Source organism: Ctenopharyngodon idella, chromosome 2 (assembly GCF_019924925.1).
Source record: "Ctenopharyngodon idella isolate HZGC_01 chromosome 2, HZGC01, whole genome shotgun sequence".
NCBI classification, from domain to species: domain Eukaryota; kingdom Metazoa; phylum Chordata; class Actinopteri; order Cypriniformes; family Xenocyprididae; genus Ctenopharyngodon; species Ctenopharyngodon idella.
The window spans coordinates 21,001,659-21,019,210 of NC_067221.1; the positions used below are offsets into that span (position 1 = coordinate 21,001,659).

At 36.8% G+C, this 17,552-nt stretch overlaps 1 protein-coding gene across 1 annotated transcript; it reads right to left on the reverse strand.

Annotated features, from left to right (window-relative positions):
- Positions 1 to 5,269: 5,269 nt before the first annotated feature.
- Positions 5,270 to 15,988, reverse strand: ppm1la (protein phosphatase, Mg2+/Mn2+ dependent, 1La). Its single transcript, XM_051869299.1, has 4 exons — positions 14,981 to 15,988; positions 7,892 to 8,066; positions 7,631 to 7,792; positions 5,270 to 6,530 (listed from the first exon to the last, which is right to left on the reverse strand). The coding sequence occupies exons 1-4, from the start codon at positions 15,377 to 15,379 to the stop codon at positions 6,181 to 6,183; spliced, it is 1,086 nt and encodes a 361-aa protein (XP_051725259.1). The 5' UTR covers positions 15,380 to 15,988; the 3' UTR covers positions 5,270 to 6,180.
- Between the last annotated feature and the right edge of the window lie 1,564 nt (positions 15,989 to 17,552).

A 17,552-nucleotide genomic window follows, 5' to 3' on the forward strand; every position in this document is an offset into this window, starting at 1 on the left:
GGTCAAGGCCGAAAAACCATACTGGATGCCCGTGATCTTCGGGCCCTTAGACGGCACTGCATCACATACAGGAATGCCACTGTAATGGAAATCACAACATGGGCTCAGGAATACTTCCAGAAAACATTGTCGGTGAATACAATCCACCGTGCCATTCGCCATTGCCGGCTAAAACTCTATAGGTCAAAAAAGAAGCCATATCTAAACAGGATCCGAGCGCAGGCGTTTTTTCTGGGCCAAGGCTCATTTAAAATGGACTGTGGCAAAGTGGAAAACTGTTCTGTGGTCAGACGAATCAAAATTTGAAGTTCTTTTTGGAAAACTGGGACGCCGTATCATCCGGACTAAAGAGGACAAGGACAACCCAAGTTGTTATCAGCGCTCAGTTCAGAAGCCTGCATCTCTGATGGTATGGGGTTGCATGAGTGCGTGTGGCATGGGCAGCTTACACATCTGGAAAGGCACCATCAATGCTGAAAGGTATATCCAAGTTCTAGAACAACATATGCTCCCATCCAGACGTCGTCTCTTTCAGGGAAGACCTTGCATTTTCCAACATGACAATGCCAGACCACATACAGCATCAATTACAACATCATGGCTGCGTAGAAGAAGGATCCGGGTACTGAAACGGCCAGCCTGCAGTCCAGATCTTTCACCCAAAGAAAACATTTGGCGCATCATAAAGAGGAAGATGCGACAAAGAAGACCTAAGACAGTTGAGCAACTAGAAGCCTGTATTAGACAAGAATGGGACAACATTCCTATTCCTAAACTTGAGCAACTTATCTCCTCAGTCCCCAGACGTTTGCAGACTGTTATAAAAAGAAGAGGGAATGCCACACAGTGGTAAACATGGCCTTGTCCCAACTTTTTTGAGATGTGTTGATGCCATGAAATTTAAAATCAACTTATTTTTCCCTTAAAATGATACATTTTCTCAGTTTAAACATTTTATATGTCATCTATGTTGTATTCTGAATAAAATATTGAAATTTGAAACTTCCACATCATTGCATTCCTTTTTATTCACAATTTGTACAGTGTCCCAACTTTTTTGGAATCGGGTTTGTACTACATATTAACTATCTATAGCCTATTTGACCCCATTCGATGTTCAACGTCTCTAAATACATGATTTTTTTTTTTTTTTGCTTCATATTTAATGTCCTTTCCTAATTTAATGGGGACAACCGAGTAAACATAAAATTAACATGATGTCCAGTACACATTTTGTAGCATCAGTGTTCTTTAGGGTCAATTTGACCCCAGGCTCATTTAGCTGTATAAAACATATAAAAAAATACAAATTTTACACACATTTGTTTTGATTGTTTTGGATGATATCGAGGTCATTATAACATGCAATTTTATAATCTTCACAAAACTTCTCTCGGCTTTAGGGCCCTAACCTAACATAACCATAAATGTAGTATTGCGAGAACCACTAATAGTTCACACGACATGTTGGTGGTGGTGGAACGTTATTTTGGTCCCACTCCCCATTTGAACGTCAGGGTACAGCCGTGGCCAAAAGTTTTTGGCAGTGACATAAATTTTGTTTTGCAAAGTTTGCTGCTTCAGTTGTGATGTTGATTCAAGTCTAGATTATTGTGCGGAGTGATCAGATGCATTTTACATATTTGCAAAAAGCTTCATTGGACAATGAACTTTATCACAAAAAGCCAAATTTCACTGTTTTTTGGCCCTGGCATAAAATGACCAGCTAACATCATTTCACTAATCATTTCATCAGCATGTGATTGCTATAAAAGGAAAAAGTGCTTCCAATCATTGTGTTCTTGTGTTAGCAATGGTTAACTCCAAAGAAAGATGTGTACTCATCATAGATCTGCATCAAAATGGCCTTACATGTAAGGAAAAAGCGCAATAATATTGCACCTGAAAGATCCATTTATCTGATCATCAAGAACTTCAAGGAGAGAGGTTCAACTGCAGCGAAGAAGGCTTCAGGACATCCTAGAGGGTCCAGCAAGCGCCAGGACTTTATCCTCTTGAGGGTTTGCTACAGTATCGTGTCTCCACCAGTGCAGAGCTCAACTCAACCCACTTTACTTTCACTACAGCGTTTACAGGTAACTAATGTGTGAAAAGCTTAGGTGTGTGGTCCAGACATTGCTTAATTTACATACAAGAAACAATTTACAATAAATATTCACTATACACACACGTGTACAATATACACATACGTACATATCAGTGGCGTGCAGTGGTGTTCTGAAATGAGGAGGCACATTTTTTATTTATGAATCAAATGTAAATTTATGTGCATTAATCTTAACGTTGACACATCTTCCTTGTTAAATGAACATTACATAAAAAAAACAAACAAATACAATTCTATTTTGTAATTTTACATTAACATTGTATTGTAATAAATGTTCTATTTTTCTTTTTAATAGTCAACTATTTTGGATCATCAGTCATGCTCCATAAACACCGTCTGTCACAGACACGAAGATGTATTTTTAATTTCACCAAGCTGATTGCACTAAAACCCCGCAGTCATGATGTTTTCAGTCCATTTCAAGTTTGATTTTGACGTGACATAAAGCGGTGATATCTAACTGGGTGATCTGTTTACTTACTTTTCAATTAGTCTTCCCATTGACGCCATCATTTGTTCATTCAAACTGACGCGTGGAACGTGCACGTAAACAAGAGGCGGGATTTATCGCACAAACCAATCATATCCAATCATAACCAATTACATCCAATCATAGCGCGATGGAGCCATTGCCTCCTCTCACGTGACTTTCCCCCATTCATTCTCAATTACCCCCCACAAAACCCACCGCACCCTATAGGGGGTCTAATGGTTGTCTATAAGTGGAAAGGGAGGCATGACTCCTGCTGTAACTTTACCTGCGGGTGTCGCTGTTGGGCAGTGTTCCTTTAGAAATACGAGTGACTTGCGCTCTTTTTAATGTCATAATTTGTAATATTTGTGTTGTTTTATATGTAATATGGATTATTTTCTCATCCAATTTTTTTTTTTGAGGAGGCACTGCCCCCCTTGCCTCCTCGGAGGAAACGCCCCTGGTACATATACAATAAAATATACATAAACAAAATATACACAAACAGTGCTGACAATACAGTATAATGCACATTATACAGGGAAGTTGACTTTACGGGTGTAGTATACATAGTATACATAATGTAGATTTTTTGTGTGTGTAGTGGTGTAGTTCGCACTACATTTGAAGTGAATCAGTTGTAGTTCATCAGTTTGATAGCCTGAGGGAAGAAGATGTCCCGCAGCGCGGGCCCAGATGCTTTGGTAACGTCTGCATGATGGTAGCAATGAGAGGAGTCCGTGATTTGGGTGGTTAGAATCATTGATGATCCTCTTAGCTTTCCTCACACAGTGCATGTTGTAGATATCTTGGAGGGAGGCAATCTCACCTCCAACGATGTGCTGGGCTGTTCTTACTAGCCTACCCTCTGCAGTGCTTTGTGATTTGCAGCAGTATTGTTCCCAAACCAGGTAGTACTGAGCCAAACAGGATGCTTTGGTGCATTTGTAGAACAATCTGAGGATGCTGGAGCTCATTCCAAATTTCCTCAGTCTTCTCAAGAAGAAGAGGCTCTGATGGTCCTTCTCCACAACGGCTTCAGTTCGTTCTGACCATGTGAGGCCATCACTGATGTGGACACTGAGAAATTTGAAGCTTTTGACTCTTTTTACTGGAGTTCCGTTGATGGTGATGGGGCTATGTTTTCTGTTCTGTTTCCTGAAGTCTACGATCAGCTCCTTGGTTTTTGAGACACTGAGAGAGAGGCTGTTGTTCTCCTGGCACCAGTGTGTTAGGGAGCTCACTTCTAGGCCCTCTCATTGTCTTGCTCAATATTGGCAGCAGGTGGGTGTGAGTGCATCTCCACACACAGTGAGGCCAAGACTTTTGGACAATGGCCTGGTGTTAAGAAAGGCAGCAAAGAAGCCACTTCTCTCCAAGAAAAACATAATGGACAGACTGAAATTCTGCAGAAAGTACAAGTGGTGTTTTATTTAAAGGGCTATTTAAATAGTCAACAAAGTTCCCAGTTATCCCCCTCTAATGACAAAAAAAAAAAAAACTATATAAATAGTATTGACAGTATTGACAGTTACACCAACAGGGACTGTAATGACATCACATTCTAAATACATCAACATTAATATGGAGTTGGTGCCCCTTTGCAGCTATAACAGCTTCCACTCTTCTGGGAAGGCTTTCCACAAGATTTTGAAGTGTTTCTGTGGGAATGTTTGCCCATTCACCCAGTAGAGCATTTGCGAGGTCAGGCACTTATGTTAGATGAGAAGGCCTGGCGCGCAATCTTCGTTTCAGTTCATCTCAAAGGTGTTTGATGGGGTTGAGGTCAGTCAAGTTTTTCTACACCAAACTCATCCAACCATGTCTTTACGAACCTTTCTTTGTACACTGGGGCACAGTTGTGCTGGAATAGAAAAGGGCCTTCCTCAACTGTTGCCACAAAGTTGGAAGCATAGCATTGTCCAAAATGTTTTGTTATGCTGAAGGACCTATAGCCCAAACCCTAAAAAAACAGCCCCATACCATCATCCTACCTCCAACAGACTTTACAGTTGGCACAATGCAGTCAGCCAGGTAACGTTCTTCATGATTCATCATTCCACACAACACATTTCCACTGCTCTAGAGTCCAGTAGTGACATGCTTTACACCACTCCATCTGAAGCTTGGCATTGTACTTGGTGATGTGAGGCTTGCGTGCAGCTGCTCAGCCATGGAAACCCATTCCATGAAGCTCCCGCCACACAGTTTTTGTGCTGATATCAATGACAGTGGAAGTTTGGAACTCTTCAGCTATGGAATCAGCAGAGCGTTGGCAACTTGTACGCACCATGCGCCTCAGCACTCTGTGACTTTTGTAGCTGAGTTGCTGCTGTTTCTAAACAATAAGTTGATAATGGAATATCTAGTATGGAATATCTTATCACAGTACCACGCTTGAATTCAATGAGCTTCTCAGAACGACCCATTTTTTCCCACAAATGTTTGTAAATGCAGACTGCATGGCTATGTGCTTGATTTTATACAGCTGTGGCAATGGGTCTGACTGAAACAACAGAATTCAATAATTAAGAGGACTCTTTGATTAATAGAAATTTCAAAAGCATTAATTTGAAATAGATTGCTTTTACTTTACTGTCAGTTTTGATAAATGTAATGTGTCCTTGCTGAATATCATAATGTCAGAGAGAGAACAAAGACAAGATGTATCAGCTTTGACTTGTTAGGTTTATTTATCGCTTTAATCTCCCACATACATTTCACACAGTGCAAGAAATTCAACTTTTGTGTAGATCGGGGCTGGAGCCAATTTCATCTCCCCCGTAAACTACGAAATTTGGAGGACTGTATTCCAGTATTAATTCAACATTCTTCACAAAATAATGACATAACATACTGCCTTCATTCCGGACACTTTTGTATTCACAAAATCATTAAAACCGTGATTTAAAAGAGCAGGAATGATTGGACTCAGAGTTCCTTCTGACAGTAATGATAAATCAAAGTTTAACATTCTTAATCTAACACAACTTTATACCACCCTCATTTAAACTAATGGATGAGCAGCACCAGTGTAAATTGGCATAACTACCCTGTACTGATATGACTGGATCATGCACATCCAAATTCAAGAGCTGGATCCATTTTCATCACCCTTTTAATTCACAAAAAAAAAAAAAAAAAAAAAAAAAAAAAAAAAAAAAAAAAAAGTGGGGAAAAAAAAACAATCCAAACAACAAAAAATAAAGTTCTGATCTGTTCTCCTGAACAAAATACTACGAGTGCATCTTCAAGGCAAAAAAGTCCTTCTACCATTTTTGCCAATTGCTGTTTCACAAATAATATTGCTCTATATAAGGAAGGCCAGGATACATCATCTTTACAGTGTAATGATTTGAAAAAGGAGTCATTTCAAAATAATTTTAAAGTGTCCATTTGGCACACACACAGCAAAAAAAAAAAAAAAAAATTTTGGGAATGCATGTGTTTGCACATGCTTATGTGTGCCTGTTTATTGTAATTGTGAGAAAAAAGGTTTATCTCTTACATTACACCATCTATCCTCTGGCAATATGCATTAATGGAAAGACAATCAAGGCTGTTTATTGGTTGAGTAAAACTACTCTCCAGTTTTTGTCCCAGAGCTGCTCTTGAACTTGACCACCATGACAGTGATGTTGTCGGGGCAGCCGCGGTAGAACGACTGCAGCACGATGCTCTTAGCACCAAAGTGCGGCTCATCCAAGCGTTCGCGCACAAAGCGCACGGCCTCCTCGTTGCTGAACGCGTCCCACAGGCCGTCGGAGGCAAGGATCATGAACTCCGGCTGTAGCTTGTCCAGGTCAAAGGTCAAGATATCTGGGTCTGGGATGACCACATTCAAGTTCTTCAGAGGGTAGTCACCGAGTGAGCGCGACATGGCAAGGATGCCTTGCACACGCCAAGAACCATTAAAACTGATGAAGCCACCTGATGGATGAGATCACAGACACATGTTATATTCACACAGTGCAGTCACAGTGAAGTCATCTGGAACTGCCAGAAAGCCATCACAAGTGCAAACTTAAAATGTTAAAAGTCATCAAAAATGATTATATTAACAACAACAGACCTAATAACTGTGTTAAACAAATTTTGTCCGTTAACTAAAATTTTTCATTCAAATTAAACTGCCATATTAAAATACACAAAAGATTCATGTATTGTGACTTTCCCCATTCAAACCTTTATAAATATGCATTTTTTAAAAATATGTATATGATAAACCTTATTAAATATGCTCTCATTAGAATGTATACACTACAGAAAACAATCACAAGTGTCACAATTTTTATTATAATATGAAAAAAAAAAAAAAAAAAAAAAATTATATATATATATATATATATATATATTATATATATATAAAAAACCAATAATAATTTTATTTTATGGGCGTTATAAATCAAAAGGTTATTAAAAATATTAAAAATATTGTTGTTTGAACAAAAAAAAATAACTTAATAATAATAATAACAATAACAACAACAACAACAACAATTTTTATCTTACAGATGTTATAAACCAAAAAGGTTATAAATTAAAAAAAATATTTAATTATTACTAAACTATAACTAAATAATATTAATTATTTAAAAAAATAAATAAATGTTGTTTTAACAAATAAAAAGTTATTTTATTATTACAAATTATAATTATTATTGTCATCATTACTACTACTACTACTACTACTACTACTACTACTAATAATAATAACAAAAAAAATCCAAAAATGACAAAAATCCCTAGGAGATCTCTAGGGGACCTCAATTATACACCATGAGATGGTTCTCTTTACTATATGATCTCTTTAAGAAATGCCAATTATAATCAATGATGAAAAAGGTGATACATTTTTAAAAATGTCAAAAAAAAAAAAAAAAAAAAAATGTTTTTTGAAAGTTTGGTAGCTGAATAATTTATTTATTTATTTATTTTTTTAAATGTTTTATTTATTTTTTAGCAAAATCTAAAATCTGTTCCGTCTAACCGAAATCACCACTTATGCCTGTAGTAGCAGGCAAACTCACCGGCTCTCTTGATCCTCTTGCGCTCCTTCAGCTGGTAAGGTTTGTGATCATGCGACAAGGCCACAGCGTTGCCGTCCTTGTCACAGAGAACGCCGCGAGAGTCTCCAACATTTGCCACAGTCAGTTCACGGTCTGACAACAAGGCGATCAAACATGTTGTGCCTGAAAACAAAGATGAGAAATTCAGCCTTGTTTACAGTTTCCAGTCAGCCAAAGCACAAAGATAAGATCAACCTAAAACATACGCTCTTCCCTGCTCACCTGCTTCATCATGGGAGGCAGAGAACTTTTCCACCATGTCCCGGTCCACAGTCAGAATGCGCTGCTCAAGGATGGCGGGATAGGAGAGAGGGCTGTCTTTCTTTTCCCGCTCGTAGGCCTGCAGCTGCTGTTTCAGAGCCTCGGGTAGGTGGGCCTTCACATAATCAGCAGCGGCCTAAGAGAGAAACAGCAAAAACGATGAGAAACTTGCTATTCCTGTCACAAAAATACTCACATCAGCATTTTTTCAATTGAAATTCATCAAGTTCATTTGTAATTCTACTGACAACTGAAAAACTGTTAAAGTCGCCATGAAATCAAAAACGACAATTTTTATGTTGCAGTGCTAACTGATTTATCCATGCACATCATTTTTTAAAAATTCATATGCCCTTGTAATATTTAATCAAAAACATTAACCTCCCCTCCTCATCAAAATGACGTCTGTCCTCTTCATGATGTGTTTTGGCGTAGTGTGGGGCTAAATTTCCTCCACAATTGACAGCAAACTGGTATTCAGATCTGCCTCCGTTTAGTTAGCAAAGCCCAACTTCCTTCGACCTAATCAATTCCTGAAGGATGAAATCAAGGCCCGCCCTACATTTTTCTCATTCCAGAAGCTGTTTCACTTGGATTTACATCACAATAGGGAAGACTATCGCAACTTCCGTTTCATGCCGACTTTAATGATGTGGGGAATAAAACAGAGAAGAAATGCAGATGAACACATGGGGGCATGAAGTGGGCTGCTTCTGATAAATAGGAATCTCACGAAAACATGTACAGGTCACATTTTACCTCCAAATCAAAAGAATAATATATTTATATTTTATTATAAAACTGTTAGTTCCTGTCCTTGATTGTGATTGGTCAATAGCTGCATTTTATTCACGATAAAACACGTCTATGACCGCTTCACCTAACGGTTCTGTGTATCACTACACAACACCCTTAGCAACCACACTTAGCAACGTAAACTGTTTGTTCTCAGTTGATATTGTTCATTGAAGTTTACTGTATTATGTAGAAGAGTGTTGTGAGAAAGATCGAGTGAGCGAGTTTATTACCTGCATTCAGATTTAGCATTTTCCTTTAGGTCAGTCCTATGAATAATAAAAAAATCTGTTTAAATGTCCGCTGCAATATCTTGTCCTTTTAACAGTAAAGGGGTTTTCCTGTGACTGACAGCGCTAGTCAAAGCATTTGTCAGTTGCGTCTTGTTCCGTGTTCACAGCAATTCACTCTTTTCAATATAAAAGTCTTCGCTTCTGAGTACACACTCAAAGACAGTCTTTGCCGCCATCTAATGCCGTAATAATGTAACTTCTGTTGCTGTTCACGGTCAGGGACTATTTTTTCCGGCGGATGGAAGGCTTCTCCGCTTCGCGATACAGCACAGCCTCTCGTACCTTATTGTTTACTTTAAATAAAATATTTTATATTTTAATAATTATATTTTAATTTTATATTTTAAGAAAATTCAGCATATTTTCAAGACCATTGTAATTTTTGTGACATTATTTTCACGACAATTAAGCACCTATTGCCATTATCATAATTAGGGCTGTTTGATTATGGCAAAAATCATAGTCACTATAATTTTGGTCAATACTGAAATCATGTTTATTCAATGGCATTACTCGTTGACTCTGGAAACATCATGCATTTAATGAAGTTTTTTTTTTAAACTTGTCTTCTTAACTGGATTTCCATGAAATACAATTTACAATTCAATTGAAAACCATGAAAAATAAATGTAATTTAAAAAATAATATTAATACATTGATATAAAATGTAAACACACACACACAAATATAGCCCTAACCATAAAATTTTTTACATTTCCATTTATTCTTCATGGCGATTCTGATTGGACTGATTAGAATATGAATTACTGCAATACAATGATTTTTAGATTTAAGTCGCATAAATTAAAGGCTGAAAAACAAATATGACAAATTAAATAATATATTCTTTCACATTACAGTATTGATAATAGGATTTTTGCATTATGGAAATGAGAATTAAAGGTAAATTTTCAAAATTGTCATGGAATTAATGTCACTTAAATTTTCTTAATGCAAAATATAATTTCTTTTTTTTCTTTTGATTCGGGATAAAATATGGCCCAGGCATGTTATTGATGAGATTCACCCATACAGTGTGATGGTAAAAGATACTGCCATTTCGGTAATAGTAAAAAAAAAAAAAAAAAAAGATAACGGGGTTTACTCAATTCATTTTTCAACTTAAAGGGAAAGCTCACTCAAAAAAGAAAATTAATTTAGTAAATGAATTTTCTTTAAATAATGGAAGATATTTTCAGAAATGTCTCGTGTTTTTTATTTTTTGTTTTTTTTTGTCCTTATGATGGAAGTCAGCGGACAGCAAAATGGTTTGATTACCAACATTTTTCAATATATCTTCTTTTGTGTTCTGCAGAAGAAAGTCATGCAAATTTGGAATGACATGAGGCTGAGTAAATGATGACAGAACTTTCCTTTTTTTTGGGTGAACAATCCCTTTAAAAGAGGCCTAAGAGCTTTCGCCAGATGGAGTTTGCAGCAGAATACAGATGAAGGGACAGAAAGTCTCTCGAGAGCGAGTGCCCTTTCCAAATACTGCCAGATCACCAAAACATATCGAATCAAAGAGCATTATTTCATTGCCTAACTCTGTTTGCCCATCATCAATCAGGATGATTTGGATTCCTTTCAGCAGCTCACACCACAGCCTTGTGCATCTTCAACTGTAAGCCTTTGCCAGTGACTCAGCAATGCCACGCTATAAATACAATGATGAAACCAGAGAAGCAAACATAATACCTGTCTGCCAAGAGAACGCTGCAGTCTCTTTCGAAAGCCACTTCCCGGGCAACACAGAGTTGCTGCTTGTCAGAAAAGACATGGCAGAGCCTTCTGATGAAGCCTATGCATTATTTACACAGAAGCAGCGCTCATGCAGAACACTTACAGAATAAGCAGATACAGCTCAGGTTCACTTTTCACATGGCAGTGATTTTAAACCTGTAAATAGCACAGAGTTGCTATGAAAAGAAGCCTTTCAGATTAAAGATTGAGGGCTTGCTGAATTCTGTGCCTCCTAAATTGTCCAGACTGTAGGTATAATCTCATAATAATCAAAATAATACTGTTTGCTTAAATGACTTCAACATAGTAGTCAACCTACAGAAAAATTCATAGTAGCTTCCTCAACACTACTAATATTAGCTAATAACAATCATGGTCATCAATATATTGTGAGCCTGGATATAGCACAATTTGCAGGATGTCACAATCTGAATTATTCAAAGTATGTTCATCATTGTGTCTCAGGAACAAAGACAGTGGGGCGGTGGTGACCCGCAGTGACCTCTTTCCACTCAAGACCCTCCCACCGCAAACACATTACAGTCAAGCAGCCATTTTACTTCATTCACACACCAACACAATGAGTGCTTCATTACTGGTGTTACGCACTTGTGTTTCAGTTATTCAGGGCTTTACCGTGTTTAACTCAAACATATCGGTGTCAGTGCATTCCTGTGAATCTCAAGAAATATCTAAGGGAACTTATAAGTTTAAAGAAAGCAAGTCTATTTTTAGGACCATCAATTAGGACCATTTTAATTTAAGTTTTATTCACTTTTATTCAGCAAGGGCACATTAAAATGATCAAAAGTGACAGTAAATACATTTGTTACAAAATATTTCTATTTCAAATAAATGCTGTTCTTTTGAACTTTCTATTCAAAGATTTTTTTCCCCCCCAAAATTACGGTTTCCACAAAAATATTAAGCAGCACAACTGTTTAACATTAATAACAAGAAATGTTTCTTGAGCAGCAAATAAGCATATTAGAATGATTTCTGAAGGATCCTGTGACACTGAAGACTGGAGTATGAAGTTAAAATATAAGTAGGAATAATTTTTCACAATTTCTTTTTTCTTCACTAATTATATATTATATATATATATATATATATATATATATATATATATATTTTTTTTTTTTTTTTTTTTTTTTTTTTTTTTTTACAGTATTTTCCCATCCAAAAAAAAAAAAAAAAAAAAAATGCAGCCTTGGTGAGCATAAGAGACTTCTTTCAAAAACATTTAAAAAAAAAAAATCTTACCAACTCCAAACTTTTTAAATGGAGTACTAGGTTTCATTTTCTTTATTAAAAACAACAACAAACAAAAACAAAACAAAACAAAACAATTTTTTCCACTATGATTTTGGGGGTGAAATGTGACATGTTTTCAAAGGATTCACCCATTCAGTGCATTTAGAATCAGATTTAAAGAAGAATGATCATACAGACTCACACTATTTTGTACCACGATTGCTAATTAAAAGCTCAATTTACTAGGTCTAATTCAAGATTATAATAAGGAGAAAACCAGATCACCAGGGAATAGAGGAAGAGCACACGACCGAAGCGTTAAGACAAGCGTTGATTAGGCCAACTGTGCTAGTCATTGTTAGCGAGAGCTCTCATCATTAGCAGACACCACAGGGCAAAATGATGTGACAAGACTCTCTTTTTAACAGGATATTTTTAATAGACCCCCTGGATCAAATATTTACAGTCCTAGTTTTGACTTTTGACATTTTAAATCAGAACTTATATTTGCATATGTTGATTACACATGCAAATTCTAACCACAATATGACAGACTGTTGACTATCATTTCTATCTACTGCTGAGGTGTTTCAATCAATCAGCGGTTGTCCAAGAAACCAATTAGAGCCATTCACAGCTTTAATAAATGAAAAAAATTTGTAAAATTGACTATGCAAGCAGCTTAAAAAGTCAATACAAAAAAATTGGCTCAGACTTTTGACTGGGTGGAGTGTTCATACTGTTGTTTGGGTATCAGATTTATGCACTGAACATTGTAGGAGGCTGGAAAAGACTCCCTCTATAATTTCTGGAAAAATAAATGTATAATTAAACCTAACAGTGTTGCTATTCTGCTCCTCTGGTGCTGTTGTGAAGGAAAAAAGTGCATTTATACAGTAAAAACAGTAATATTATGAATTATTGCTACAATTTAAAATAACTGCTTTAATTTTAATATATTTTAAAAAATGTTATTCTTGTGATGCAAAGCTGAATTTTCAGGATCATTACTCCAGTCTTCAGTGTCACATAATCCTTCAGAAATCATTCTAATATGCTGATTTTCTTATTGTTATCAATGTTTAAAACAGTTGTGCTGCTTAATATTTTTGCAGAAAACGTAATACATTTTTTCCAGGATTATTTGATGAATAGCAAGTTCAAAAGAACAGCAGTTTTTGTAACAACGTAAAACTTAATAAATTGAATAAAATTAATTAATAATAAAATATTACTATAAAATAAATTATAAATTAAAATACCCAACTTTTCTGAATGCATCTCATCCCTCTTTTCCTCTTTTTGCCTACAGTGTTTGTAGTAATAATAGTAATAAAAATGCAATGCAAGCACTCTTCTTTCTAATGAGTGGATGTGTAAGTAACCCAACATTAGGAGTTCAGTTCATGTAATAATCATCATGGACTTTCACAACCAAAAAAAAAAATGAGCCAGTATCAACAGATAAGACTCATAATGTCAGGACGTTTGGGTCAGCAAACATTTATGAACGGAGATAGTGTAGATTAAAAGACCTTTTACAGGGGCCGAAGAGCATGAGGTTGGCACATTTTAATCTATTAACTGTGTGGATTGCAGGGAGGCCTCTGGCTATTTAAACAAATACCACTATAAATAGATTTTAAGCATTCCATATATGACCGTGGGAGTCAGAAACAGCCAACTAGAATGCTGAGGAAAATGGCTGATCGGTAAAATTCAAATTAAATTCAGCTCTTGTGAGCTGTTCATTTCATTACTCAACAGCATCTAAGGCATTCAAACTTTAGACCAACAAGCATTCATCTGTATTACCAAACAATGAAAAAGATAAAATGAACATCTGTCTAAGCTCAATATAGGCTGGAGAATAAGGCTGGTCGGAGCAGATGTCTGGGGGGGAAGGGGGAACTGACTGAATGCTTCAGACTAAGTATCATGGGAATCTCAATTGGCTGCATTAGATTTCTCATATAACCATTATAAAGGCAGTTTGTGTAGATCTCTAAGGTTCTAATTTTTAACACACTAAAAAACTTTTGGGTTAACAGTTTGTTATTTGGCAGCAATACTGAAAAATAAGTATTTTGAAGGGGTTTACATCTTAAAAATTGAGGTCAACCAAAATTAATGGCTTTTACCATAACATTAAGGGAACAGTGTGGGTAAAAGACGCACTTTACACACACACAAAAAAGAAAAGTAACAGAAAATGTGCAATGTCTACATGGTAAATTCTGGGACTAACTTAAGTCAGAACGACAACTTGTGTTAATTAGACCATTGGTTTGATGATAATACCTAAATATCGCTAATTAACTGAACTAGTGTAGCCTACAAACTCTTGTAAACAGTCAGCCTTAAAGGGACAGTTCACTCATTATTTACTCACACTCATGTTGTTCCAAATCTGCACGACCTTCTTTTCTTTTCTAACACAAAAGACAATTCACTCATTGTATGGAGTACAATCACACCAGAAGTAAAATAAAAGTTTATACAGGCTTAAAAACTGTGAACATTTTGTTAATTATTCCTTTAAGTGCAGGAATATTCACACTCTCATTCGGCTCCTTCAGCACCTGTTCAAAGGCACCGCTTTTGTGATTCTTTTCTGGTAATTTATTAACTTTTTGCATTTTTTATCATTTTGAACAACTCAGTCCACATCCGCTTTCAGTAAATGAAAGAGTGTCCATGATCTGCTTCATAGTTTTCATAGTCAGTAATACGGGTTTGGAACAACATGAGGGTGAGTAAACACATTTTGCATGAACTATTCCTTTGAAGGTCGTCCCAACTAACACAGACCGTCCCCTTATGTTTGGTTATTTTGGGAAACCAATTCCTAACGTTATACGAACGTTCTTTTCAGGCTTAATCTTTTAACAATGGGAACCGCGGATATTTCGTTTGTAAAGCTTTCACGACGCCTCTCATCATCAGCATCCACACTTCTTACCTCCCCGCCGTGTCCGTCAAAAATGGCAAAGATTGAAGGGTGGCTCCTGTTCACCAGGTCGGTAAGGACCTCAAAGCGGTCCTCCATGTGGTCTCTTCGGCCCTGTATCGAGTACACCGCTACATTGTTGTTCTTGAACTCCCATGTCTTGGAGAACTCCGCGTCCAGCACGTCCAGACCGCCGAGTCTGTCGTTCATCATCATCTCCGCCACTTTTCCCTTCACCATCTTCACGGCATCCCGGCTGGACTTAACGATGGTTTTCACCTCGTCCGTGTGGAAGAAGTAACTCCAAAGGGCCAAGCTTATACATAACAGAAACAAGGTCTCTGGCCTGAGCAAGAAATAACGCATGATGCGACCCAAAAGAGACAAAAGCGTCATTGTGTCTCCTATCATCACACGCTCAAGACTGCACACGGGGACTGAAGTATGGGCTTCAAATTACTTCATTTGACCGATATTAAAGCCCATCTGCAGTCCGACGTGTGTGATCCCCCCTGAAAGCCCGAACACAGCGACGCAAACGCTCGAATGTCCGGTGGTTATATTAAAAGCTGCAGATGGGGAGAGATCCCGGTGCTTTCAGTTGCAGTCTGACTCTGGTGCCCTACCGACGGGCTGCATATAACCGCACAGATCCCATTACCCCCAACGACAGCGAACCCATTCCCTCCCATAAAGCCATCCGTGCCGTCAACTAGCGTCTCCGCTCAAAACGGACGGTTATTTACTCGTTCGCGTGCGTCAATGAGAGTTTTAGACCACTCTATATCGCAAATTCGTCGATGCACATGCTGCTGCCGCTGCTCTGACGTCCTCCGCGCGCTGCGTGACTGACTGACTGACTGACTGCAGCACCGGGTGGAACGGGAGAAAGACACAAACGCTGAAGAAATTACATCATATCGGTCCGTTAGCTTGAGAAGCCTACGTCAGACTACATTTCCACAAACTGATTTTTGTACTAAAGATGCCGCAACGTGACGTACCAATCGATGACTATGAAGGGTCGTGACGTCATGCGCAGCTGCGCTCATAAGAAAAAACAGGGCCATACCCGAGCTGTGTTATTGATGACAACTGCTATTGTTCTTTCAAGCATTTAATAAAAATAATAATAATATTATTAAGAAAGGGCCACACTGACAGTGACGCTGGCTGCAGAATTGAGGTTGTTTTGTACTTTGTACCAGTTGTTTTTTGGGGGGGGCACAAGATCAGTCTTGTGAAATTTAAATTATTTTCAGTATTTTTAGAACTTTTAGCAGTCTTTTGTTGGGTTTGGAGAAGAATAGTTTACATAATAGCCTATTCCTTTCATTTTAGACGTTTTTTTTTTTTTTTTGTAATTACGTTATAGCATTAATTTTTGTTACACGCTGGAACTGCAAGCCAGTTTTAGAATATTTAATAAGGCTGCCCATTGTTTATTGTATTTATTGTTCTTTACAAAAATAAATAGGCTATAGGCCTACATAAATATAGGCCTATGGTGAAATGGCAACTTTAGCATCCCAAACCAACAAAACCAAAGCAAATGAAAATAAAAATCCTAAAAGGTTTTGGAAGAATATTTAGGTAGTTGACATAAAATGTCAAGCACAGCTATACTAAAGCATTCTATAGTACACTTTAAAGTCAAACTATTTTTTCCTACTTTTTGTAGTAATTTGCCACACTAAATTGAACATGCAAAGGCAAAAAAAAAAAAAAAAAAACCTAAAATTTTTAAATCCTCTAAATTATCTGTTGTAGCTACACGATCTTCTACATTATCCATATATAATTTTTAAAATGTATCAAATGATACAACAGGCTCTTGAGAAATATTTGTACACCTTTCAATCATTCAATCATACAATCTTTCAATTACAGAACTTTGATCATAAAACTAAGCATTTAAATGTCATCTTACTTAGGCATTATTGGGAGATAGAGCGACAAACTGATATTTATGTGCATTTAATGTAAATAGTTAGTTATAGATAAAAAAAAATCTAATTGATTTATGTAAATTACAAGCTATTAGAATTTCATCTTTTTTGGCAACATATGCACCAAATTGCATATAGCCTGATGTATCAAATATCACACTTTTTATTTATTTATCTTTTTTTTCATTATGTATCTTATATAGATATTTGGTCTTCAGGTTCAATAAACTGTTCCATTTTGTATGTATGGTAAAAAACTGGTGACCAATCATACATCCTATAAATGTTAATGAAGAAGAAATGAATAAAATAAGATAATGAATGCCCATGTTACTGGGCATGAACTGCTAGATGCGTTTTACACATTTGTTGATGAAAGATTGTTGTAAACCTCTTGCCTTTTGTAAAATGCAACACACTGATGGAAATCCTTAACTGTTTGAAGTTATTTTACTTCATGCCCTGACATGAAGTTGCTTGCCCGGTGAAGAATCCATTTAGGGATGCAGCAAATACATATTAATGGAAAAATTGATGCAAAACTGTGATTCAGAAAAGTGCTTACCATACTGTTGGCTTTCTAGAGGCTGAATAATGGATGCACATCTTATTGATTTCATTTTCATAGTAGAAGT

Excerpts from the sequence above, each read along its gene's own strand:
- ppm1la (XM_051869299.1), bottom strand. The coding sequence starts at position 15,379 with ATGATAGGAGACACAATGACGCTTTTGTCTCTTTTGGGTCGCATCATG. Across the intron at positions 8,067-14,980 it reads TTGACGGACACGGCGGGGAG|GCCGCTGCTGATTATGTGAA; the intron begins GTAAGAAGTGTG and ends TTTCTCTCTTAG. Across the intron at positions 7,793-7,891 it reads TGCCTCCCATGATGAAGCAG|GCACAACATGTTTGATCGCC; the intron begins GTGAGCAGGGAA and ends CTTTGTTTTCAG.